The following is a 22,811-nucleotide window of genomic DNA, read 5'->3' on the forward strand; positions in this document are numbered from 1 at the left end:
ATCAGGACACTATCTTCCGCTGTGCCCTGCGGGTGTATTTAAACGGTGCCCTCACTTGAACTTTTTGTATATTTAGTTGTGTTGTTCTCTGTATTTTATATGTCCTTGTGTCTTTCTATGTGAAACTTTGCTGCATTCTTGGCCAGGTCAGTATTGTAAAAGAGATTTTATCTCAATGCTTTTTATCTGGTTAAATAAAGGTTAAATAAATAAAAATGAACTATCGTACTCCATCACCTGCATAACATGGTCACTGCTCATTAGGTGATTGTATCTATCTAGAAACGATTAATCACTGCTGTGTTGAGGTGTGTGTGTGTTTGACAGGTAGTGTGATACAATCTAATGTGCGTACCTGTGCTTTCTGTGTGTGTGTGCGTGTGTGTGTGTGTGTGCGTGTGCGTGTGTGTGTGTGTGTGTGTGTGTCTGAGAGAGAGAGTACATGAGGGCTGCCCGTATTGACGGTCAGTCACTCGGCACGGCTTCCTGGCCCTGGTATGGGTAATTACAGCTAAACAATGACAGAGACCAAAACACTCAGGGCCCTTTACCTGCTCCCCTGTCACTTCCACAGCCACAAGCTGGAGAGAGAGAGAACGGGGAGAGGAGACAGAGCAGATGGAGAAAGAGATGAGTGTGAGAGAGAGCATGATCATGAGATGGTTTGGGGTCAGGAACCAAGGGAGAGTCAGGTGAGGACAACGAGAGAGAACGTTTGAGGTGATAATGCGAGTAGAACAGCAGTCCTTCTAGCACTATGTGCACATCACCGGGTAAGTTTCATCAAACATTTCTCAAACACATTTCTTTGAATTTAGATTATTTTCATTTCATGCTTTTACGACTTTTCCGCGGTTCTTGATGCAAGTATTCAGGGTGAATACGTGTAGTGATTTACATAAAAACTGAAATCATGCACAAACAGTGAGGACAGATTTAAAAGAAACGATAAAAATAAACCTTCTCCATTCTTACACATGAGCTGAATCTTATCATGTGAGATCCCGCATATTTTAATCATGCCACATAGAAACCCCCCGTTTGAATCATGTAGTTTCCCACCAATGGGAACCAATTCTAAGAAATGTCACTTTCACAATGATACCGCAGTAAAAACATTACCACTTACCATGGATTCAGGACTCTGGACCTAGCTGGGTTCATCATGTTTGCACAATCTAGGCATTATAGGCAATACGCTTGTTTATTTTTTGTTACACTCCCCCATGACTGATCTGTTCTGATGGATCAGTCTCTCAATCCCACTCCCTGCCCTCGCTGACACCATCCCTGCCCGCCACAAACAGAGGCGAGGGAAGGAGCTAGAAGCTGTGTAAATGGTAAATGGTAAACGGACTGCACTTATATAGCGCTTTTCCACCTTAGCGGCACTCAAAGCGCTTTACAATGGCCTCTCGTTCACTCATTCACACACACATTCACACACCAATGGCGGTAGCTGCCATGCAAGGTGCTAACCTGCTCATTGGGAGCAATTTGGGGTTAGGCGTCTTGCTCAAGGACACTTCGACATGTGGACTTTCGGAGCTGGGATTTGAACCGCTGACCCTTCGATCACTGAACGACCCGCTCTACCAAGGAACAGTGCTGGAGGATGTGCAGTAGCTGGCCTTACGCTGCAGCTGCGTGGAGTAAAGATCTGATAGGTTGAGTTGAGACTCACCTACAAGCTTATTAGTCATCAGAGAGTCAGATGAGAGTTGTCATAGTGTTATCAATGTGGAAATGGGACAGTTTCCTGAGACAAAACATCGTGTGTCCCTTTTTACACCCTGCCTCACTTCTTGACTCACAAGGTCAACTTAGAATCTATGACTGTCCACAGATACTTGTAACTCTCTACACAGTCCAAATATAGAGCACAACAACATGACATGATGGCTAGACAATGTGGTGTCCATGTTCACAGCCCTTAAATAAAAGGAAGTGAATGTGTGGAGTTCCCCAAGTGTCTTCCAGGGTGATTATTTCATGCCGGGAGTCATGCCCAAGTCAGGCCACGAGCCGAGCCCACGCGGAGAGATGGAAGACTTTCAGTTTTGTTGAGGGGGGGGGGGGGGGGGGGCACAATTTGTTGACGGGGGAGGGGGGTGGGGGCATACCATTCACCGCGTGTCAGGCCTGTTGGCGCGCCAGGCCACCGGGAAAACTCCCAAAGCTCCCGATGGCCAGTCCGCCCCTAGTGTCAGCCATGGTCAAGCTGCACATCTCTGCTCTGATCACTGGACTGCTGACCACCATGGCCCCTCAAGTCTCCATTACGCAAGTTTCAACCGTGTGATTGAGAAAGGGACAGATATCACCAGTCACAGTGGAAAGCAGGGAACCACAATGGAAATGATAGCTGCTGCGTATGGAGGGTGATTCGTGCCAAAATGAAATACAATACACAATATTGAAATACAATACACATGTAACATAAATACAATACAAAAATGCTTTGTATTTAAATGTCGGTCAGGAATATTTGTGCCAAAATAAAGAACAATACAACCGTATTATTGTATTTCAAAGTGTGTATTGTATTTCAAGGTGTGTAATGCTTGCAGCATTCACACTAATAAAGAACTGGATACCAATAGTGTGAATGCTCTAAAGCATTCACACTAATAAGAAAAGGTACAAACACAATGGTGGCCTTCGCAGCTTCGCTGCTTGGCCCCCAAATATGATCTGAACTGTAAAATATGATCTGAACTGTAGAATATGAACTGTAGAATATGATCTGAACTGTAGAATATGAACTGTAGAATATGATCTGAACTGTAGAATATGAGCTATAGAATATGAACTGTAGAATATGATTGTAGAATATGAACTGATCTGCAGAATATGAATATGATCTAAACTGTAGAATATGAACTGTAGAATATGAATATGATCTTAACTGTAGAATATGAACTGTAGAATATGATCTGATCTGCAGAATATGAATATGATCTAAACTGTAGAATATGAATATGATCTGAATTGTATAATATGATCTGTAGTACAGTATATGAACGGTAGAATATGATTGTAGAATATGATCTGAACATGTAACATTGGATGTGATGCAAGCCCCCTCTGCCAGGGCAATGGGCAGATCTGCCTTTCATCTGCTGGGAAGACCACACTCAAAACCTCATGCCCTAGGACTTGAAATACTAAATATTATTGATTACAAATGCAGGCTATGCTTACTGCTTGGCTTGAACCTCCTGAATGTCCTGTAAAACAATGTTTCTGATTGTTTCAGGTTATGGTTATTGCTATGCAGATACTGTATCTCCATTATTACTGATTCTATACTGGCTTTTTTGGTTGCCAAAATCAGGACACTATCTTCCGCTGTGCCCTGCGTGTGTATTTAAACGGTGCCCTCACTTGAACTATCGTACTCCATCACCTGCATAACATGGTCACTGCTCATTAGGGGCTTGTATCTATCTAGAAACGATTAATCACTGCTGTGTTGAGGTGTGTGTGTGTTTGACAGGTAGTGTGATACAGTATAATGTGTGTACATGTGCTGTCTGTGTGTGTGTGTGTGCGTGTGTGTGCGTGTGTGTGTGTGTGTGTGAGAGAGAGAGTACATGAGGGCTGCCTGTATAGACGGTCAGTCAACTCGAAAGAGATGAGTGTGAGAGAGAGAGAGAGAGAGAGAGAGCGAGAGAGAGAGAGAGAGAGAGCATGATCATGAGATGGTTTGGGGTCAGGAACCAAGGGAGAGAGAGGGTGAGGAGTCAGGTGAGGACAACGAGAGAGAACGTTTGATGTGATCATGCGAGTAGAACAGCAGTCCTTCTAGCACTATGTGCACATCACCGGGTTGGTTTCATCAAACATTTCTCAAACACATTTCTTTTTATTTAGATTATTTTCATTTCATGCTTTTATGTACTTTTCAAAAGTAGGTAGGGCCTGGCCCTACCGGCTCTACTGGTTCCACGGTCCTTGATGCAAGTATTCAGGGTGAATACGTGTAGTGATTTACATAAAAACAAAACTGCCAGGGCAATGGGCAGATCTGCCTTTCATCTGCTGGGAAGACCACACTCAAAAACTCATGCCCTAGGACTTGAAATACTAAATATTATTGATTACAAATGCAGGCTATGCTTACTGCTTGGCTTGAACCTCCTGAATGTCCTGTAAAACAATGTTTCTGATTGTTTCAGGTTATGGTTATTGCTATGCAGATACTGTATCTCCATATACTTAAAACTAAAGACCCTTTTAATAACTGGCCTCAGACAAGTGTGTGAACATTCCCCAACATTGGTGACGCTGCTTTAAAAGAACATGATGAGAATAAAATAAGACAGGATATACAGTTCAGTGTTTTATTGTAAAACTAACAAATTTAGTTTAGCCCATTGTACAGCACCATGGTCAAACACGGTTGTTTTTAAATATGCTTTATAAATAATGTTTGACTTGAAATAGTGTGCAATTACAAACAGTAAAAACACAGTAGTATGTTTATAGCATTTATTTATCAAATAGTCATCAGTCATTTTTAAAGATTTACTGTCAGCTAAATACACACAGTTCCTCCCTCCATTGTCATTCATTAGAAATGAACAGGACTTCAGGGATGATAAGGGTGGAGGGATAGTTAAGGGTGGAGGGATGGAGTCGACCTTCATACTGTAGCATCCTACTCTTCACCCTCTCAAAGATCTGCTGGACCCTGGCGGCAGGTACACACCCTTCTCTCAGGATGGTGATTGTACCTGAGGAGGACAGCGAGGCAAGACTGAGTTAGGAAATACAGCGAAAGTCTCACAGATTCATCAATAACAGGAACATTAAAGATGTACACAGATGTTTTAAACCTACCATGTAGCCTAGTTATTTAGATCAAGGGTCCCCAACCTTTTTTGCACCGGTTTCATATAGTCAAATTTTCCGAGGCCTGGGGGGTAGCCTAAAACGTTTTGTTTTTTTTCTTCTGAGCCTATAAAGTTCCTCCTTTATTTGGAACTTACGGGTCGGAAGTTCAAAATCTGTAAATTGTTGTGGGGTTCACAGATAGTGGTTACTGGTGAAAAAAATGACCAACAGACTGAACGCAGTTCAATGTAATAAATGTATTACCCCCCCACCCCCTTTAGGCTATACTTTCCGAGGCCCGGTAGCCCCTGTGGCGAGTCCCGGTACCGGTCCGAGGCCCGGTGGTTGGGGACCAATGATTTAGATGTACTATCTACCCACCATAAACCAGCCTAAGCCGTGGTTACCGAGCTAGCTGTAACATATTACTGACGAGTGCTTCTGAGAAATGCATACCTTCATCAATCTTCTGGCAGTTGACTACAGTGGAGGCCACCAGCTCGCCAGACTCCCCGTCACACAGAACTCCCTGGATCTTGTTTCCCAGTCGACTGGAGCAAACAGACGGCATTCGCCTTATTCACCTGGCAGCCATATTGGTCAGTCTGGGGTGTGGATGTGGAAGTGCCCGTTGACTTCAATGTTAAAAGTTCGCTGTAAAAACACCACTTCAAGAACCGAAATAGTCAAAATAACAGGCTGAATACACTATCGGGGTTACAAACTCATCATTACCAGACTCTGATTGTTTTTCACTGACGTTGTTTTCGCGTTTGGAAATACATGGAGGTGAATGAGCCATAGTTAGCCGTCAGCTGCATTCACTCCCATGTATTTCCAGACGCGAAAACAGCGGCAGTGAAAAACAATCAGAGTCTGGTAATGATGAGTTTATAACCCCGATAGTGTATTCAGTCTGTTATTTTGACTATTTTGGTTCTTGAAGTGGTGTCTTTTTTCAGCAAACTTTTAACATTGAAGGCAACGGGCACTTCCACATCCGCACCCCTCAATCTGATGGGGCAGCAGCTGGCTGCTACTAACATACAGTAGATTGACCGTGGTCAATTCAGGTCAGGATTAGACAAAAGACAGTTTTCCTACGTTTTTTTGTGGTTGAGCATAGTTGGATGAAGACTGAAGGTTCACCTGATGACCATGTTGTGGTGCGTGCTGTCCACTTCTCCGCTAGGATTGGCCGAGGTGATGGCGAGGGGTCCGGTGATGTCACACAGGTGTACAGTCACGGTGTGGTCTGGAACTCTGATCATGATGCTGTCGTCGGTGCCAACGCGGTCGTAGGCTGCGCCCACACCTACACATCACAGAAATAGACATGCTAGATGCTGTTGTACGGCAGTTGAGTTAGACTTTGATTGCGCTTTTCTAAAGCATGCTGTAGCTCTTGAACTGGTTACCCAAAGAGGATGAGTGACATTTCTTGTGTCATATCATATGTAATTGTATCATATCATGTAGTATCATGTCCTCACCTAGCGTGTAAAGCCAGGCCCCCTTGCTGACGATGCAGCTGACCCCCCCGGGGTAGACGCTCCTCATGAAAGCCCAGAGCAGCGGGCTGAAGGGGGGCTGGGCCGCCACCAGCTGTTCCACGCTAGAGATACAGATGCAGATGGGCTTCTCCGCCGGCCGGTCCTGACAGAGGTCACACAGAGGTCAGGGGTCAGTTAAAACACAATCCCTGATTGGCCCATTATTTTGTAATTTTTGGAAATTGATGTGGATGGGGGAGAAGTTCAGACTCATTCGTGGAGAGCAGAATGTGAGCTTACACGATCAGGGTGACGACGCAAATCTATTTGCCACCTTGGCTAACCTTGATGCTGTAGATCTTCTCGATCGCCTGCGGGTTCTTGCAAGAGACCGCCAGGGCGTAGACGGTATCGGTAGGAATGCAACAGACCCCACCCTCCTCCAGCAGGCCAGCGATCTGCAGCAGGCTGCTGGTCATCCGAGAGTCCGGCGCAGGGCAGGGCAACTCTGAGGCACTCTCCTTGTTCTTCACATTCTGACAGGAGATAAATGAAGAAAAGATAATGGAGTGATGTGGGGTTAAATGAAACAGGAAAGATCCAGAATCCATTGAGGTGTTGTTGTCTATCGGGGAAAAGGTTTTTCACCTTGACCAGTGGCGGGCCCATAGGCAGTAGTCTCTGGTTGAAGATGGTGTTGACCAGCGACGCCAGACCTCCATACAGGCAGATTAAAGAGAACACTGCCAGCATGGCAACTGAGAGGACAATGTTATTGTGACATTAGAAGAATTGTCAATTTTTTATCAAAATATATAGTTTCTTTTAACTGATTTACATGTCTTAGATGCATTTGTAATTAATAACCTTTGTGACGATGAACATGTAAAGGTACTAATAGCTTCATTGTGTAATGTTAGACAGACTGAGTGTGTTACGTACTCTCCAGCTGGTAGGGCAGCTTCTGGAGGGTTGAGAGCAGGAAGCAGATGAGGATGACCTCCATGACGGTGGTCAGGAGAAGCAGCACCAGATTCCTATAGGCCGCTTCAAGGGAGGGAGAAAGGGACATGAGTGAACGACAAGTGTCCATCTGTTCCAGGCTCGGCGCTGCTGCTGACCCTGTCTCCAACTCTTGCGTAATACGGTGATGTAAGTAAGGTGGCTTTTAAGGGGAAGGTGCTTTTCTAATTCCACAGAGAGGTCCAAAGGTTCTTAAAGCGTAAAAACATCCCCTTATCAGATGTTTTAAAGACACTGTGGGGCTCAGTCAACTGGCAGACTTAGATATTTTCTCTTGTTTAAAGAAATGAAATAAAATGTGACTGGACTGTCCATCAATGTTTTTGACGTGCAGGAAAAAATTAACTCAATGCTGCAAAAGATTGAGTTGTTCAAAATTAAAGTTAAGGCAGGTGATGTTTCCGCTTTGCAAGAGTTTTCTGTCCGACAACAACCTGACCCAACAACAAATAATATTCGTATTAGGAGAAAAAGTGCGTATCTCAATAGGGTAGGCCTACACTACTATTTTAACGTTGGTCATAATGGTGGTACTTAGAGAGACAACTATTTTGGTGTTCATGATTTGACTTGTTGTTTGGTTAGTCAGTCTATCCATCTGCCTGTCTGTTTGTCTGTCCATCATTCAAGTCAACCCAAACTGAGACTTACCAATAAGCATGAGGAAAGAGTTGATCACCAGCAAGGCAATGGCCCCCGCGGTGAAGCCATGGGCTGCCTCTGGAGGAAGATGGAGCAAGTTGCCTGGAAGAGGATGGCTTGTTAATCCACATGATAAAGGGCATGGATACAGTACAGTACACAGCATTTAACCTGGATATTGGATTACTTCCTTCCTGCTTTCGTATTGCATTTTGTATGTCGCTCTTTCTTCTTTTTTATGTGTTATCTGTATTGTGAAGGGCTTTGTGCATTTGTGCTGTGAAAGGCGCTATATAAATAAAGTTGACTTACTTACTTACTTACTATTAAGTGGATTACTAACCCTAACCCTTACTAACCCTAGTAAAACATTTTACTGACATTTGCCATTAAAAAGTCCATACCTGCAAACCTGAAGCAGGTCCATGTGGCCCAGACAGCCACGTAGAAGGATGGGATAACCGAACCAAATCTCAGGCCTCCCCTAACCTGCAGCCGGCTGACGTAGGCTTGGATGATGGCCCCAGATATCAGCACCCAGGGCACCGTCAGATGGAGGAAGGAGAGGTTCTGACTGGAAGAACCGGTATGGAGGGCTGAGAGTGCCGCCACGCCGTTGGACAGGTAGAACAGGGCGTTTGGGATCTGGTCTGGGTGTAGCTGAGCCTGTGCTCCATCCTGGCTCTTACCACAGCCTCCCAGAGCCGCCCGTAGGTGGTCGGTGGAGATGGGCTGCGGACCCACGGGAATCAAGCTCTTCTCTGCGATGGAGTTGATGAGGCGGGAGAAGGTCCCATAGAGGGAGGCCGCGGTGAAGAGTGAGCAAGCTACCCCGAAGGAGAGGTAGTACCCCTGGAGGGGGATCTCGGGAACCGAGGAGATGGTGAGCAGTAGGAAGAGCAAGTTGTGGATCAGCTCCAAGGTGTCCGTGTTCAGGCTCACCACGCAGAGAACCAGGGCCAACGCCACAAAGAACCAGTTACCCAGCATCACCGCTCGACCAGCCACCACCTCGGCCTCTTCTACGATCAGAGCAGATGCAACACACTCCTCCCACGCCTTGATGAGCCAATAGGAGGCGTGGAGGCCGAACTTGGTGGCGTGGTATCCATCGAGGCGCAGGTGGGCATAGTAGGAGGAGAAGAGCTGGGCGGTGGAGATAATGGAGACCCAAACGGCGCCCAGAGTGAAGGAAGAGACGTACCTGAAACTGTAGAAGGCAAGAATGAGGGAAGAGACGGTATCGCAGAAGAACCCTAGAGCCATCGATTCGGCGTACTTTGTGTTCTTTTTCTTCTCCTGCCCCAGGCTCTGGGCACTGCCCACATTGGTGGTTCCCAAAAGGAGCACGTTGAAGAGTGGCGTGCCAAAGCCCCTGAGAACCAGACGCTGGGCCAAGCCCTTGACCAGGAGGGCTGCGGAGCCATAGATAGCAAACAACAGGATGAGGAGTTCCAAGACACCGGAGACCACCAGTGCCCAGCCTGCCACCAACCCCACGGCCTCGAACAGCAGTGTGGCCGTGATGGCCCCGAACACGAAGGGCATTATGTAATTGACAGTGGCAGAACAGAAGGCTAGGAGAAAGGAGAGAAGGATGTAGGGGATCAAGCCTGAGATGGCAGTCTCTCTGATGGGTGTGGAGGAGAGCCAGGCTGGGAGACCAGGGCTGGACCGGTTGGAACTCAGGAGGGCAGTGGAAAGAGCGATCATATCAGGGGGCATGGACATGTTGGTCACTGGGTCAATGTACATGGACATGTTGTGGGTAGGTGACATGGTTGTGTTGTTGGGTGGGCTGGCTCCCGAGAAGATACGCGTGGCACCGTAGCTGGTCCACAGGGCAGCGTAACCGATGAAGGCCGTGCCGCTCAGATGGTCGTACTTCCGGAAAGAAATCATCCCAGCCACCAGCTGGCATATGCCACCAATCAGAATGAGGTGCACGCCTGAAAGATAAGGAATACGTTTAGAAATCTTACAGTTTTTATAAAATCTACTTGGCCCACTGCAGCAAACTAAGGTCCATGTTTTGAAAACATACCTATTTAACCTTTTGATTCTTCAGCAGTTTCATTATTTTCGTACAAATTTATCAACACGTTAACAGCAAACAGCGGGTACCAGCTCATTGCGCACCCCTACCATGGCAGGTCGACTACTGTGCTTGATAATTAGAGATTCGTGGTACCAGGGGTAAACGATACCTGCTAGAATGTTCTCCACCCCTTCCGGCTGGATGCCAGTGTGTGCTGTGTAGAAGTTCTGCAGCAGGACTAGGAAGGCACTGATCCCATTGGCTATCATGCCCAGAACCCCCGGCTCACCATAGAAACTGGCGGGGAACTCTGAGGACACCATGATGCCTTTGTTGTGGCTGAACTGAAACAGACGGAGTGGAGGCATGAGTTAACAGGATGGACACCACATTGATCAACATGATCCTTACCACAACACTTCCTCTTCAGCCAAGTCTTGATTTAATATTGTCTCAGCTGTGTGTAAGGGGATCATAGTGAAACTAGGATACAAGGTCAAATATGTTTTAAGAGTTGATGTCACTGGCAGATGCTATAACGGAGACGGTAAATGTTATTTTTGAAAGGACAGTCAGCAATAGTCATACCGAGACGTACGGACAGACGGACAGACAGATGGACAGAAAGTCAGACAGACAGACGGACATCCATGAACTTCCATGAAGGGACCGCAGTCATATTCAACACAATATGTACAGTCCACAATGCCTTCTACAAGCAAAGACACACTGGCATTTCTTGGGAATATAATGTATGTTTTGAATTGAGTAATGACAGTATGCTTATGCTACAGTATGGTAGAAATCCAGGTATATGATGCCTGAATCTGAAGATACTCAATTTCACACATTGTTATTATTTGAGAAAACAGAAAACGTTTCTCTCAAACTCTCTCTCTCCGTCCTCGACCAAGCCTTCCAGAGTTAACCCTTGCAGTCCCATCCCTGTCCCTGAGGTGCTGGTGGGGGGGCCGGCAGGGTGGCTGTGTCAGCAGACACCTCGAATAATCACTGGACAATAATGAGGACAACTGACACACAGCTACTAGCTGTGTTTGTCAGTCTTAAATTACTCAGTGGTTTTTACCTTGAAAACGGTTTGTAGGCTAATATATTATTCACTTGACATTAGAAAGACAGAGAGAGGGAAAAGAAGGAGAGACCAAAGAAGAGAGCAGCAGAAAGAGATCTGTCTCTAGGCGATACCAGGGATACCGGGCAGACAGCTACCGTAGCTTCGATGGGAGATTAAGACACAGAGAACATCATCAAAACAACAGAGCAGGCACTTACCTCGTGTGGAAGCTCAGTTAGGTGAAGTTTGGAGATGGTCTAAAGTAATGTACTGTAGTAAGTTTATTATAACTAGGCGGCTCCTGAATGGTGGGAGGAGTTCCAGAAACCCCCACGATACCCTGGTGGGATGACATCATCACCCCTCCTTCAACTAAGACAATCAACTTCCTCCTCTGTTTTTTTCAGAAAGTTCCTGCTCTGTATCAGAAGTATATAAGACAGTTTTCATCACACCTCAGAAACAGTCACAACCTTTCCTCCAGCAACGCCATCACCACCATACCGAAGATACACAGAACAGAAAGAGAGAGAGGAGGAAGAGAGGAGGAGAAAACAACTGAAGCCAAGAAAGACAGAAGAAGAAAGAACTTCATAGTTCAGACAAGAAAGTGAGAACATGCTCACCAAAGTACAGGTAAGCAGCAATGATAAAGATTGCCATGATTATTAATAATCAATTACAGTGTTACACCTTTTACCAGCCCATGCCATATCAGGATGTGACACTGTAGTGTCGTACTATGGTTTGGGAAAAGGCTCTGTCATCAAAGCCCTGAAAGCTGGTTACGATCTATCAGCTATTGGCAATGTGGATGCACCATTCCAGCAAGTCCTTGACCAAGCCACTGCCTTCATCTCAGCCTGTTATGGCAGAACGGAGAGCATGGACATGACACACACCAGGCTACCTGTCTGGGGAAAAAAGAACGGGAAAGGACACGTCTTCACCAAATCTAGCTGCTCTACCTCCAACAAAGGAAGCGTTCACTGAAAATGTAAAGAGGGCCCACTTCCATACATACCTGTGGCGAAATCTCAATAACAATCTGCCACCTGCAATGAACCCACCTGCAATGACCCCAGAGGAACTTGGACGGAAAAAGGACACCAGTAACAGGGCACTGATCCCAATCCACCTACCAGAAGATGTCAAACTTGTTCCAGACTACATCCTGAAGATGATCCGGTGTGGCTGCAAGAGTGAAACTCCTTGTAGCTCCAAGAAATGCAGCTGTAAAGTGCATGGTTTGCCATGTTCCATGTTCTGTACATGTTTCAGGGTAGGATGCTCAAGACCTTAATACGTAATATTATTACCATAACTTGGGCATAAATTGTGCTTCGTTGCCCACCCATTTTTTTTGCCTCCACCCACCCACCAGGTGATTTCTGGCTACGCCTCTGCAGTATTCATTTAGAATACATGACCTCCTTTATTAATAGTCATTGTAGATGATCCATTTGATGCATTTAATCCTATAATGCATGCAATATCATAAGTCTCTATTTTTGTGTGATTTTGGCATTTTCGGGCATGAAGGGGTTAATATGTGAAAATGCTCAAGGGATATCACCGAGCACCCTCCTGTATTTTGAAGAGGTACCCCCAAGCTCATTCTGCTGAGGTGAATTCTGGGGGAACATGTGTAGTATGTAGAGAATGATCTGTTATAATTACACCACACATTATTTATGTTTTTTTTTTTCCATACTTGTTTTTGTAATGCACATGTGCATAAGTGTGGATGCATACTCACTGGGTGGGGATGGAGTGTTTTTTCGTTCCTCAGATGTGGTAGGTTTTTATTGAATGTTCTGAATGTGTGAGTCTGAGGTGCTGTTATTGGAAGGTTCTGGTTCTGGAGGCTCTGGATGACATCACACACAGGGCCGGACTGGGTGAATATTTCAGGCCGGGAAATGTCCCAGTCAGACCACGAGACGAGCCGACGCGGTGAGATGGAACACCTTCAGTTTCGTTTTGTTGATGGGGGGGGGGGGTGCTGCGCGATTTGTTGAGTGTGGGGGGGGGGGGGGCATTCACCGGGAAAATTCCCGGTGCTCCCGATGGCCAGTCCGCCCCTGATCATGCATGATGATATCCATTCACCTGCAGCAGACCTGTTTGATGAAGGACAGTCACAGGTACACATAGACGAAGACAGTTTCATTATTACAGCACTGCGTATGAAGACTCTGGCTCGGACAAGGGGAAGCTGAAGGTCACCCACCATCTCTCATTGGTCTCTCACTCCCTTTCGCTTGGCGTGTGCGTTTGGGGGGGCGGGGCTGAAGTTATGAAAAGTATGTAAAGTATGAAACAACTCATCAATTTTGCTCTCTCGCTCTATCTTTCACTCTCCTCTCTATCTTCTCCGCCTTCTCTCTCTCTCTCTCTCTCTTGCTCTGTCTTAGAAAACCTTCAGAGCAGTGTGTGCAATGAGAGGACTGCACAAGTCATCCCTGGAAGGTAAGCTCAGCTCAGCTCAGCTCAGCTCTGTGTGCTCTCTGGCCCGTCCCAGCATGCTCTGGGCTCTCTATCATAATACGACTGTCGCACAAACACTGTAAAGCAACACATTTGAGGCTCAGTTATGAGGAAAGTTAATATTGGCCTGATCTGTACATATCATCATATTTCTGTCTCCTCCTCTCAACCCTTCCTCTCTCCTCCCTTCCATTCCACTCCTCCTACTCACCACTCACCTCCTGTCCTCCATCCTCCTTCTCCTTCCCTCTGGCCTTCCCCCTCCTCTCCTCCTCCTCTCCCCCTCCTCTCCTCCTCCTCTCCCCCTCCTCTCCTCCTCCTCTCCTCCTCCTCTCCCCCTCCTCTCCCCCTCCTCTCCTCCTCCTCTCCCCCTCCTCTCCCCCTCCTCTCCTCCTCCTCTCCCCCTCCTCTCCTCCTCCTCTCCTCCTCCTCTCCCCCTCCTCTCCCCCTCCTCTCCTCCTCCTCTCCCCCTCCTCTCCTCCTCCTCTCCTCCTCCTCTCCTCCTCCTCTCCCCCTCCTCTCCCCCTCCTCTCCTCCTCCTCTCCCCCTCCTCTCCTCCTCCTCTCCCCCTCCTCTCCTCCTCCTCTCCCCCTCCTCTCCCCCTCCTCTCCCCCTCCTCTCCCCCTCCTCTCCTCCTCCTCTCCCCCTCCTCTCCTCCTCCTCTCCCCCTCCTCTCCCCCTCCTCTCCTCCTCCTCTCCCCCTCCTCTCCTCCTCCTCTCCTCCTCCTCTCCCCCTCCTCTCCTCCTCCTCTCCTCCTCCTCTCCTCCTCCTCTCCCCCTCCTCTCCTCCTCCTCTCCTCCTCCTCTCCCCCTCCTCTCCTCCTCCTCTCCCCCTCCTCTCCTCCTCCTCTCCAGCAGTGGACAGCCCAGCCCCAGAGGACACAGTGACAGCCAGCTTCGGGGGGTTCATCCAGGGGGTGCGACCCCAGCACCTGTCTCCCACCGTGCTCCAGCGCAGTAAGAGGATGGTTCTGGACAGCATCGGGGTCGGCCTCCTGGGCAGCACCACCAGCGTCTTCCAGCTGGCCCTGGACCACTGCCAGGTGAGGGGGAGAGAGAAGAGGGCGGGGCAGAGAGACAGAAAGAAGATGACCAGAATAAGCACCTGTTAGATATCCACCACATCCGTACGCATACAGGAGAGGAATCGTATTACATGAACTGAACACAGCTTGGTCAGGAAACCCTCAGTGTGGAGGAGCTGGCGTGGAACCCGGGTTCCTCTCAGAGGCCGTGGTTCTCACACGGGTCACATAGATGTACAGCAGACCAGACAGTGATGTGGTCAGTCTTTCCAGAGTACGCTCCATTCCTGCCATGTCTTTTAGAGTGTACGCACACACAGACACACACACACACACTTACACACGCACACACACACACACACTTACACACGCACACACAGACACACACTTACACATGCACACACACGCACACACACACATTTATACATGCACACACACACAGACACACACACACACACTTATACATGCACACACACACAGACACACACACACACTTACACATGCACACACACGCACACACTTATACATGCACACACACACAGACACACACACACACACTTACTGTACACATGCACACACACACTTACACATGCACACACACACAGACACACACACACACACTTACACGTGCACGCACACACACACACACACACACTTACACATGCACACACACACTTACACATGCACACACACACAGACACACACACACACACACACACACACTTACACGTGCACGCACACACACACACACACACACACTTACACATGCACACACACACTTACACATGCACACATTCACACACACTTACACACACACACACACACACACACACACACACACACACAAACACGAGTAGTGGAACTTTGACGTCTATGCTCTGTGGAATGAAGTGAGACTGCCTCCTAAGCTGTGACCTCTAACCTCTGACCTCTGATCACCGCCCCCAGCACATGTACGCTCCCCACGGCATCAGCTCCGTGTACGGACGCAGCGGCACGCGGCTCTCCCCAACACTGGCAGCTTTCGTCAACGGAGTGTCTGTGAGTAGAAACAGATCATAGAATAGAATAGCCCTTCTACTGTATTCCATATGGCTAGAATACAGTAAACTTGTATCATTCACCATTTTGCAACTTGAGGGAGATTAATTCATATTCTAACTAGGGCTGGGTTTAAAAAATCGATTCATCGATTCTGAATCGATTCTGAATCAAATGATTCAGAATGGATTCATGAATCCCAAAATCGATCTTTTATTTAATGAATGAATGAATAAATGAAGGAATGAATAGTTCATTAATTCATTCAATGAATCATTCATTCATTCATTCATTCATTCATTCATTTTTGGAAATCAGTATCGATACCCAGCCCTAGTATTGATGTGTTGCATAACTTGGCAGTCATGTATTAAGGTTACAGCTAAAAAAAACAAAACACTTAGTAACACTAACCGATCAATATTGAATCGAATCGAATCGTGATAATCGATTCTGAACCTTGTGAATCGGAATCGAATCGATTCTTGAAATTCAAGTCGATACCCAGCACTAATTCTAACAGAGAGGAGGATCCCAGAAAAGCCCTGAACACCGTCAGTGTCCTCTCACTGTCTTTCTTCTTCACGGTGACAATGTTGATACCGTCTGTTGATAGTAGCTGTTGACCCAGCGTGTTGTGTCTCCAGACTCACTCCATGGACTTTGACGACACCTGGCATCCTGCCACTCATCCCTCGGGGGCGGTACTTCCTGCGCTGCTGGCCGTCAGTGACATGCTGCCCAATAGCAGCAAGCCTAGTGGGATGGACTTCCTGGTGGCCTTCAATGTGGGGATCGAGATCCAGGGACGGCTGATGAGCTTCTCCAGTGAGGCACACAACATCCCCAAGAGGTGAGCCCACACATACCCTGAGATACCCTGATATACCCTGATATACCCTGATATACCATGATATACCCCAATACCCTGATATACCCTGATATACCCTGATATACCCCAATACCCTGACATACCCTGATATACCCTGATATACCCTGATATACCCTGATATACCCCAATACCCTAATATACCCACACATACCCTGATATACCCTGATATACCCTGATATACCCTGATATACCCCAATACCCTAATATACCCACACATACCCTGATATACCCTGATATACCCTGATATACCCTGATATACCCCAATACCCTAATATACCCACACATACCCTGATATACCCTGATATACCCCAATACCCTGATATACCCTGACATACCCAGACATACCCCAATACCCTGATATACCCTGATATACCCCAATACCCTGATATACCCTGATATACCCCAATACCCTGATATACCCTGATATACCCCAATACCCTGATATACCCAGACATACCCAGACATACCCCAATACCCTGATATACCCTGATATACCCCAATACCCTGATATACCCTGATATACCCCAATACCCTGATATACCCTGATACCCTGAGATACCCTGCACACCCCAATATCCTGACATACCCTAATCAACTCCAAACAGCTCCATCTTACCCATACAGAGTTAACAGTCCATAAAACACTACACTCTAGAATCTAGAAACATTTTCAACATTCATTGATGTTTTGGACTAGCTTGATATGTGTTGGGTCAATGTGTACATGGTGGTATTCTGGACATAACTGGTCATAATTCTGCCCTGCTGACCTCTGAACTCCCAGCAGCCACCTCAGCAGGCTCATACAGTTCAATTCCTACCGTTGAGTCATCAGAACGAGTAGTTTCAAAACATCTGACCTCTGCTTCTCCCTCTCTCTGTCTGTTTTCTCTGGCCTCTGCCCCCCCCCCCCCCAGGTTCCACCCCCCCAGTGTGGTTGGCACCATGGGTAGTGCGGCTGCCTGTGCCCGTCTCTTGTCTCTGGGGCGTGCTCAGTGCAGCCACGCCCTTGCCATCGCCGCCTCTCTGGCCGGCGCCCCCATGGCCAACGCCGCCACCCAGTCCAAGCCACTCCACATCGGCAACGCCTCGCGCCTGGGGTTGGAGGCTGCTCTCCTGGCCTCGCGGGCGCTTGAGGCCAGCCCTTTAATCCTAGACGCCGTCCCCGGAGTGGCCGGGTTCAGTGCCTTCTACGAAGACTATGCCCCGCGACCTTTAACCTCCCCCAAAGAGGAAGAGGGTCACAGCTTCCTGCTGGAGGAGCAGGACATGGCGTTTAAGCAATTCCCCGCCCATCTGGGGATGCATTGGGTGGCGGATGCGGCGGCCTCCATCCACCAGACGCTGGTGGGGGCAGGGTGGACCCCCATGACCCCTGGTGTGGTCCAGGACATCCTCCTCAGGATCCCCCGCTGCAAGTACATCGACAGGCCCTTCCCGGAGTCCGAGCACCAAGCACGCCACTCGTTCCAGTTCAACGCCTGCAGCGCCCTCTTAGACGGGGAGGTGACGGTGCAGTCCTTCTCGCCCGCCGCCCTCTCGTGTCCCCGCCTGAGGGACCTTATGGGCCGCGTCCGTGTCGAGCATCCCCACGACAACCCCGCCAACTTCGACCGCATGTACAGCGAGGTCCAGGTCACGCTGGTGGGCGGGGACGTGCTGAAGGGGCGCTGTGACACCTTTTATGGTCACTGGCGAAACCCTCTGACCAATGAGAGCCTGAGGAGGAAGTTCCGGAACAATGCGGGGGTGGTGCTTCCTGAGGGGAAGGTGGAGGCGCTGGTGGAGGCGGTGGAGGGTTTGGAGAGGCTGGGGGACTGCACTCCTATCCTCTCTCAGCTACAGTAAGACAGGACGATCCAGGATCAGGGCTAGGGTGGCAGCTATGACGTGTCCACTGAGCAGCAGCGTCTAGCGCCTCCAAGTCAAAACCAAGGGAGAGAACGTGCCGGAAGACAAATTCACATTAATTTGCATAAAATAGACCATGAGGCAACTGTATGCAAATTCAGTGCAAATTCAGAGTGTATTTCGCATGGCAGTGGCCAAGTGGATGGGGGTAGGCGTGTAATAACAAACTCGTTTTTCATTCCTCCTGTGTAAGTGTCAGCAGAGAAAATTGTAAACTTTCATAGTGCCTTGTTGTTATCCCGATCTATGTGGTACAAAGATCTTAGATACAATCAATATCTGTTGTAGTTTGTTTCATGTTATTCTGATATGAATATTTTGAGAGTGGTTGACTTTTGATATGTTGGCCGTAGGCGCTGATTGGCAGCCACGCTTCTGTCAGTCTGCCCCAGGGCAGCTGTGGCTACAGATGTAGCTGACCACCACCGGTATGACTGTGTCTGAATGAATACTGGACTTCTGGATGAGTTTTCTCCGGAGGGTGGCTGTGGTCTCCCTGAGAGATCGGGTGAGAAGTTCAGTCATCCGGGAGAGACTCGGAGTAGAGCCGCTGCTCCTTTGCGTTGAAAGGAGTCAGTTGAGGTGGTTCGGGCATCTAGTGAGGATGCTTCCTGGGCGCCTCCCTAGGGAGGTGTTCCAGGCGTGTCCGGCTGGGAGGAGGCCGCGGGGTAGACCCAGGACCAGGTGGCGGGACTACATCTCCGCACTGGCCTGGGAGCAGCTAAAGATTCCCCAGGCAGAGCTGGTTGATGCTGCTAGGGAAAGGGATGTCTGGGGCCCCCTGCTGGAACTGCTGCCTCTGCGACCCGACCCCGGATAAGCGGATGAAGATGGATGGATGGATGATGTGTGTGGACTGAACACAAAATGAAAACTAGTTGTGTACATGAATGCCATCGTTTTCTTCTAAAAAATAAAAGTGTATATTGTCTGATGATTGTTCTTATTTCTAGACTTGGCTTGATTTGCGCCCTGGAAACCAGCCCCACATCTCAATTTGCTGGAAACAAATTAGGCTTTGTTATAACTATTACTAAATAATTCAAGCAGTAAACCTACATGACCCATAACTACAAGAATGAAAATGAAAATCCTGAATTGAATCCTGGCAATGTAATAATGTCAGCTGACCATCATGGGTGAGGATGATCATCACTTGACCGCAATAATCAAGTTTCATTTTCTTTTTGAGTCACCTGCCAGGAACTGAGAGTAGTTTTTGTAAGACCAGTCAGCTGAGGCAGTACATTAGACTCCCGTTCAGAATAGATTTGCAACAGTTGAGACTGGGGACTTTCCTACCCACTGAGCAAAGACACGTCTAAAAGACGTCTTTTAGATGTCTTTTTTGTCTTTTTCGGACGTCCAAAGACATCCAATTAGGAGCCAGAATAAATGTTTTTTTTTAACGTTCAGATATTGAACCCGTTCTGCACGTCCACAGACGTCTTAGAGGGGTCCAAGCCAGACGTGTGAATATTGAGGGGTCCAGCAGACGAACACACGGGGTTCAGGACCCACGGACGTTATTAAGACGTGATCTGAACGTCTCCCTGACGTTGCGTGTTTGCTGGGTATGAAAAACATCTAGGATAGACACATACTCACACTTAAGAGTTTCTAAAATAGCAGCTATCTTATGTTAAGTTGGGAGAATTACAGAGTAACACAGCCTCAGAAATGCCTGTTGATGCCATCGGTGGACGCTAGCTCCATAAGTGTTAGAAAATTATAAGAACATTTGTGCTAAAGTAGAAACATCTGGGGATTAAATGGGTCACCTGACATTTGCACAACAAACTTTATTTTTCAGAAAATATATTTACAGTAATTACAAGATGTTACACAAGATAAAAACTTACTGAACGTACATTAACAAAATATAATTTAGATTAGTAATAGAGCAGTAGACAGTGCAGTGATGTGATGACTGAGTGCCTAGGAGGCTCTGGTCCTAGGCTGAGGTTTGAGACCTCGATGAGGTTGTCCTTCCTCTGGTGCTAGGCTGAGGTTTGACCCCTCGATGAGGTTTGACCCCTCGATGAGGTTGTCCCTTCCTCTGGTCCTAGGCTGTAGTTTGACACCTCGATGAGGTTGTCGTCCGGGTCTCTGAAGTAGAGGGAGGTGATGGCGCCCAGCGCTCCGCTCCGGGCCACTGGCCCCGCCTCTACGGGCACGCCGCAGGCCTACGGGGGAAACATGAGGTGGAGAAGGAGGTGGATGATGGGTATTAGAACCGGATCATTTAGAGTGTGTGATCACATTTACAGTCATTCCATTTATTCAATATTTACATAAAAAGAAGAGCCTGTGTTGCTGTTATGGCTATGAAGTGTTGAGCTAGTACTGAACCTGCAGGTGTTGAGCCACTGTAGCCAGTGGCGTCTTGGTAATGAGACAGAGGTCAGCTGACCCTGAGGTAGGACACTTGGCTTTGGGCTCAAACTCCTTGCCCACCTCATGGAGATTAAACTTTTGCTGGCCAAAACCCAGGGCCTTTCGATCCCCCTAGGAGAGAGACGGGGGGTAGGGGGGGACAGTGAGACGGGGGACAGAGAGAGGCATGGAGGGGCAGAGAGACGGGGGGGAGAGAGAGACATGGGGGGGCAGAGAGAGGCATGGAGGGGCAGAGAGGCGGGGGACAGAGAGAGACATGGAGGGGCAGAGAGGCATGGGGGGACAGAGAGAGACATGGGGGGGCAGAGAGAGGCAATGGGGGCCAGAGAGGCAGACAGTGGCAAACAGCATGTCATGTTCTCTAACAAGAGGCTTTAGTGAAGACGGTTCTAGTACCATAGTAGCCCTCTACTCCCCTCTAGTGGACTTCTAGGAGTCAATCTGGGCATTATTTGATCAAATTATTCATTATTACCCATTTCACATTCATTTATTCAAACTAAGTGTATTTTCATTCAATATTGATCAGTACAGGTGTGACAGACCTTGAAGGTGATAACTTCCATGCCCAGAACAGATGAGTAGAAGGTGATTGTTTTGGGAATGCTCTTCACAGTCAGAACCAGGTGGTCAAGGTGGGTCACCTCCACTGGGCTGGAGCTCCTGGACCGGACCCATACAGGTGTGCCGTAGAGAAGGGTCTACGTGGGTAGATAGGGACAGAGATATCATTCTAATTATAGAAACTACATACTACTATAGTATATAACACTACGCTATATAATATAACATATAACTGCATTATTCCATTATAATGGAGAGTGCCTTTGGTGGGACAGACAGAAACCCCAGAATCCCTTCGACCCCCATGCTCACTAGCCTGGTACGACCATCCCGTTCTCACGAGCTCACATTCTGTATCACAGTATAGATAAAACTTCCAAGCGTACCTGTGGGGAAATCTCAATAACAATCTGCCACCTGCAATGACCCCAGAGGAATTTGGATGGGAAAAGGACACCAGTAACAGGGCACTGATCCCAATCCACCTACCAGAAGATGTCCAACTGGTTCCAGACTACATCCTGAAGATGGGGGAGGAGCTGCACCCCTTTTCCTGTTGCTCATGTTTCGTTGCCCATATCAATAAATGGACCAACACAATGCAAACTTGAGTTGTGTGTCGCAGCTAATAACTCCTGCTACAAAAGTTGTTTTACAGGCCTGGCTTGAAAGGGTTAATACTAATCATTTGGAATGCAATGCATTTCCCATCACCCCTTGTATGAAAAAACATTAGAGAATGTAAATTGGATGCATTTAATTCATATATTCAGCATGGGATATCATAAGTCTCTATTTTTGTGTGATTTGGGCATTTTGGGGCATGAAGGGGTTCATATGTGAAAATGCTCAAGGGACATCTTAGAGCCCCCTCTTGTGTTTTGAAGAGGTTCCCCCAATAGAGGTTCCCCCAAGCTACAAGAAACAGCAAAGAAAACAGTTCCACCCGACAAAACAAGGTTCCACCCCATGGCTCCCGGACTATAATGAGTTGATTAAAAACGTATGTAAAACATTTTATGACGAATATGATAACATGCGTTATAACGCCTAACCTCGATTATGCTTCTCCTGATGTTGCCATATTATGGTATAACTCTATACTATACTACTTTCGATTAAAACCCACTCATACATCAATGACAGAAATCAGAATTACCTTGCGGTGAACTGACAAATGACCACCAAAGCTTCTAAGAGCCATGACTTTGGTTTGATAGAAAACTCGAAACAAGTTGGATTGTAAACATACGGTCAGGTAGTCACCTACTTCCTGGTTTCTTCCTGATGCAGCCCGTATAGGGAGGGAGAATAACCTCATCGCCCCCTAGTGGTGGCGTTCATAATGCCTAGAGAATGAATGGGATTTCTCATAGACACA

At 47.5% G+C, this 22,811-nt stretch overlaps 2 protein-coding genes across 2 annotated transcripts; one reads left to right on the top strand and one right to left on the bottom strand.

Moving 5' to 3' along the window:
• Positions 1-14,550: 14,550 nt before the first annotated feature.
• irg1l (immunoresponsive gene 1, like) lies at positions 14,551-18,406 on the top strand (the record flags this gene model as incomplete). The annotated part of the gene is made up of 4 exons (XM_084459425.1): positions 14,551-14,643; positions 15,574-15,666; positions 16,314-16,519; positions 17,476-18,406. Exons 1-4 carry the CDS (start codon positions 14,566-14,568, stop codon positions 18,404-18,406), a joined length of 1,308 nt encoding a protein of 435 aa, XP_084315551.1. The 5' UTR covers positions 14,551-14,565.
• A 2,020-nt stretch (positions 18,407-20,426) lies between these two features.
• glod5 (glyoxalase domain containing 5) lies at positions 20,427-22,659 on the bottom strand. The gene is made up of 4 exons (XM_084459434.1): positions 22,590-22,659; positions 21,412-21,567; positions 20,822-20,977; positions 20,427-20,655 (listed from the first exon to the last, which is right to left on the bottom strand). Exons 1-4 carry the CDS (start codon positions 22,632-22,634, stop codon positions 20,470-20,472), a joined length of 543 nt encoding a protein of 180 aa, XP_084315560.1. The 5' UTR covers positions 22,635-22,659; the 3' UTR covers positions 20,427-20,469.
• Between the last annotated feature and the right edge of the window lie 152 nt (positions 22,660-22,811).

This window comes from Borostomias antarcticus, assembly GCF_949987555.1.
Source record: "Borostomias antarcticus genome assembly, chromosome: 28".
Lineage (NCBI taxonomy): Eukaryota > Metazoa > Chordata > Actinopteri > Stomiiformes > Stomiidae > Borostomias > Borostomias antarcticus.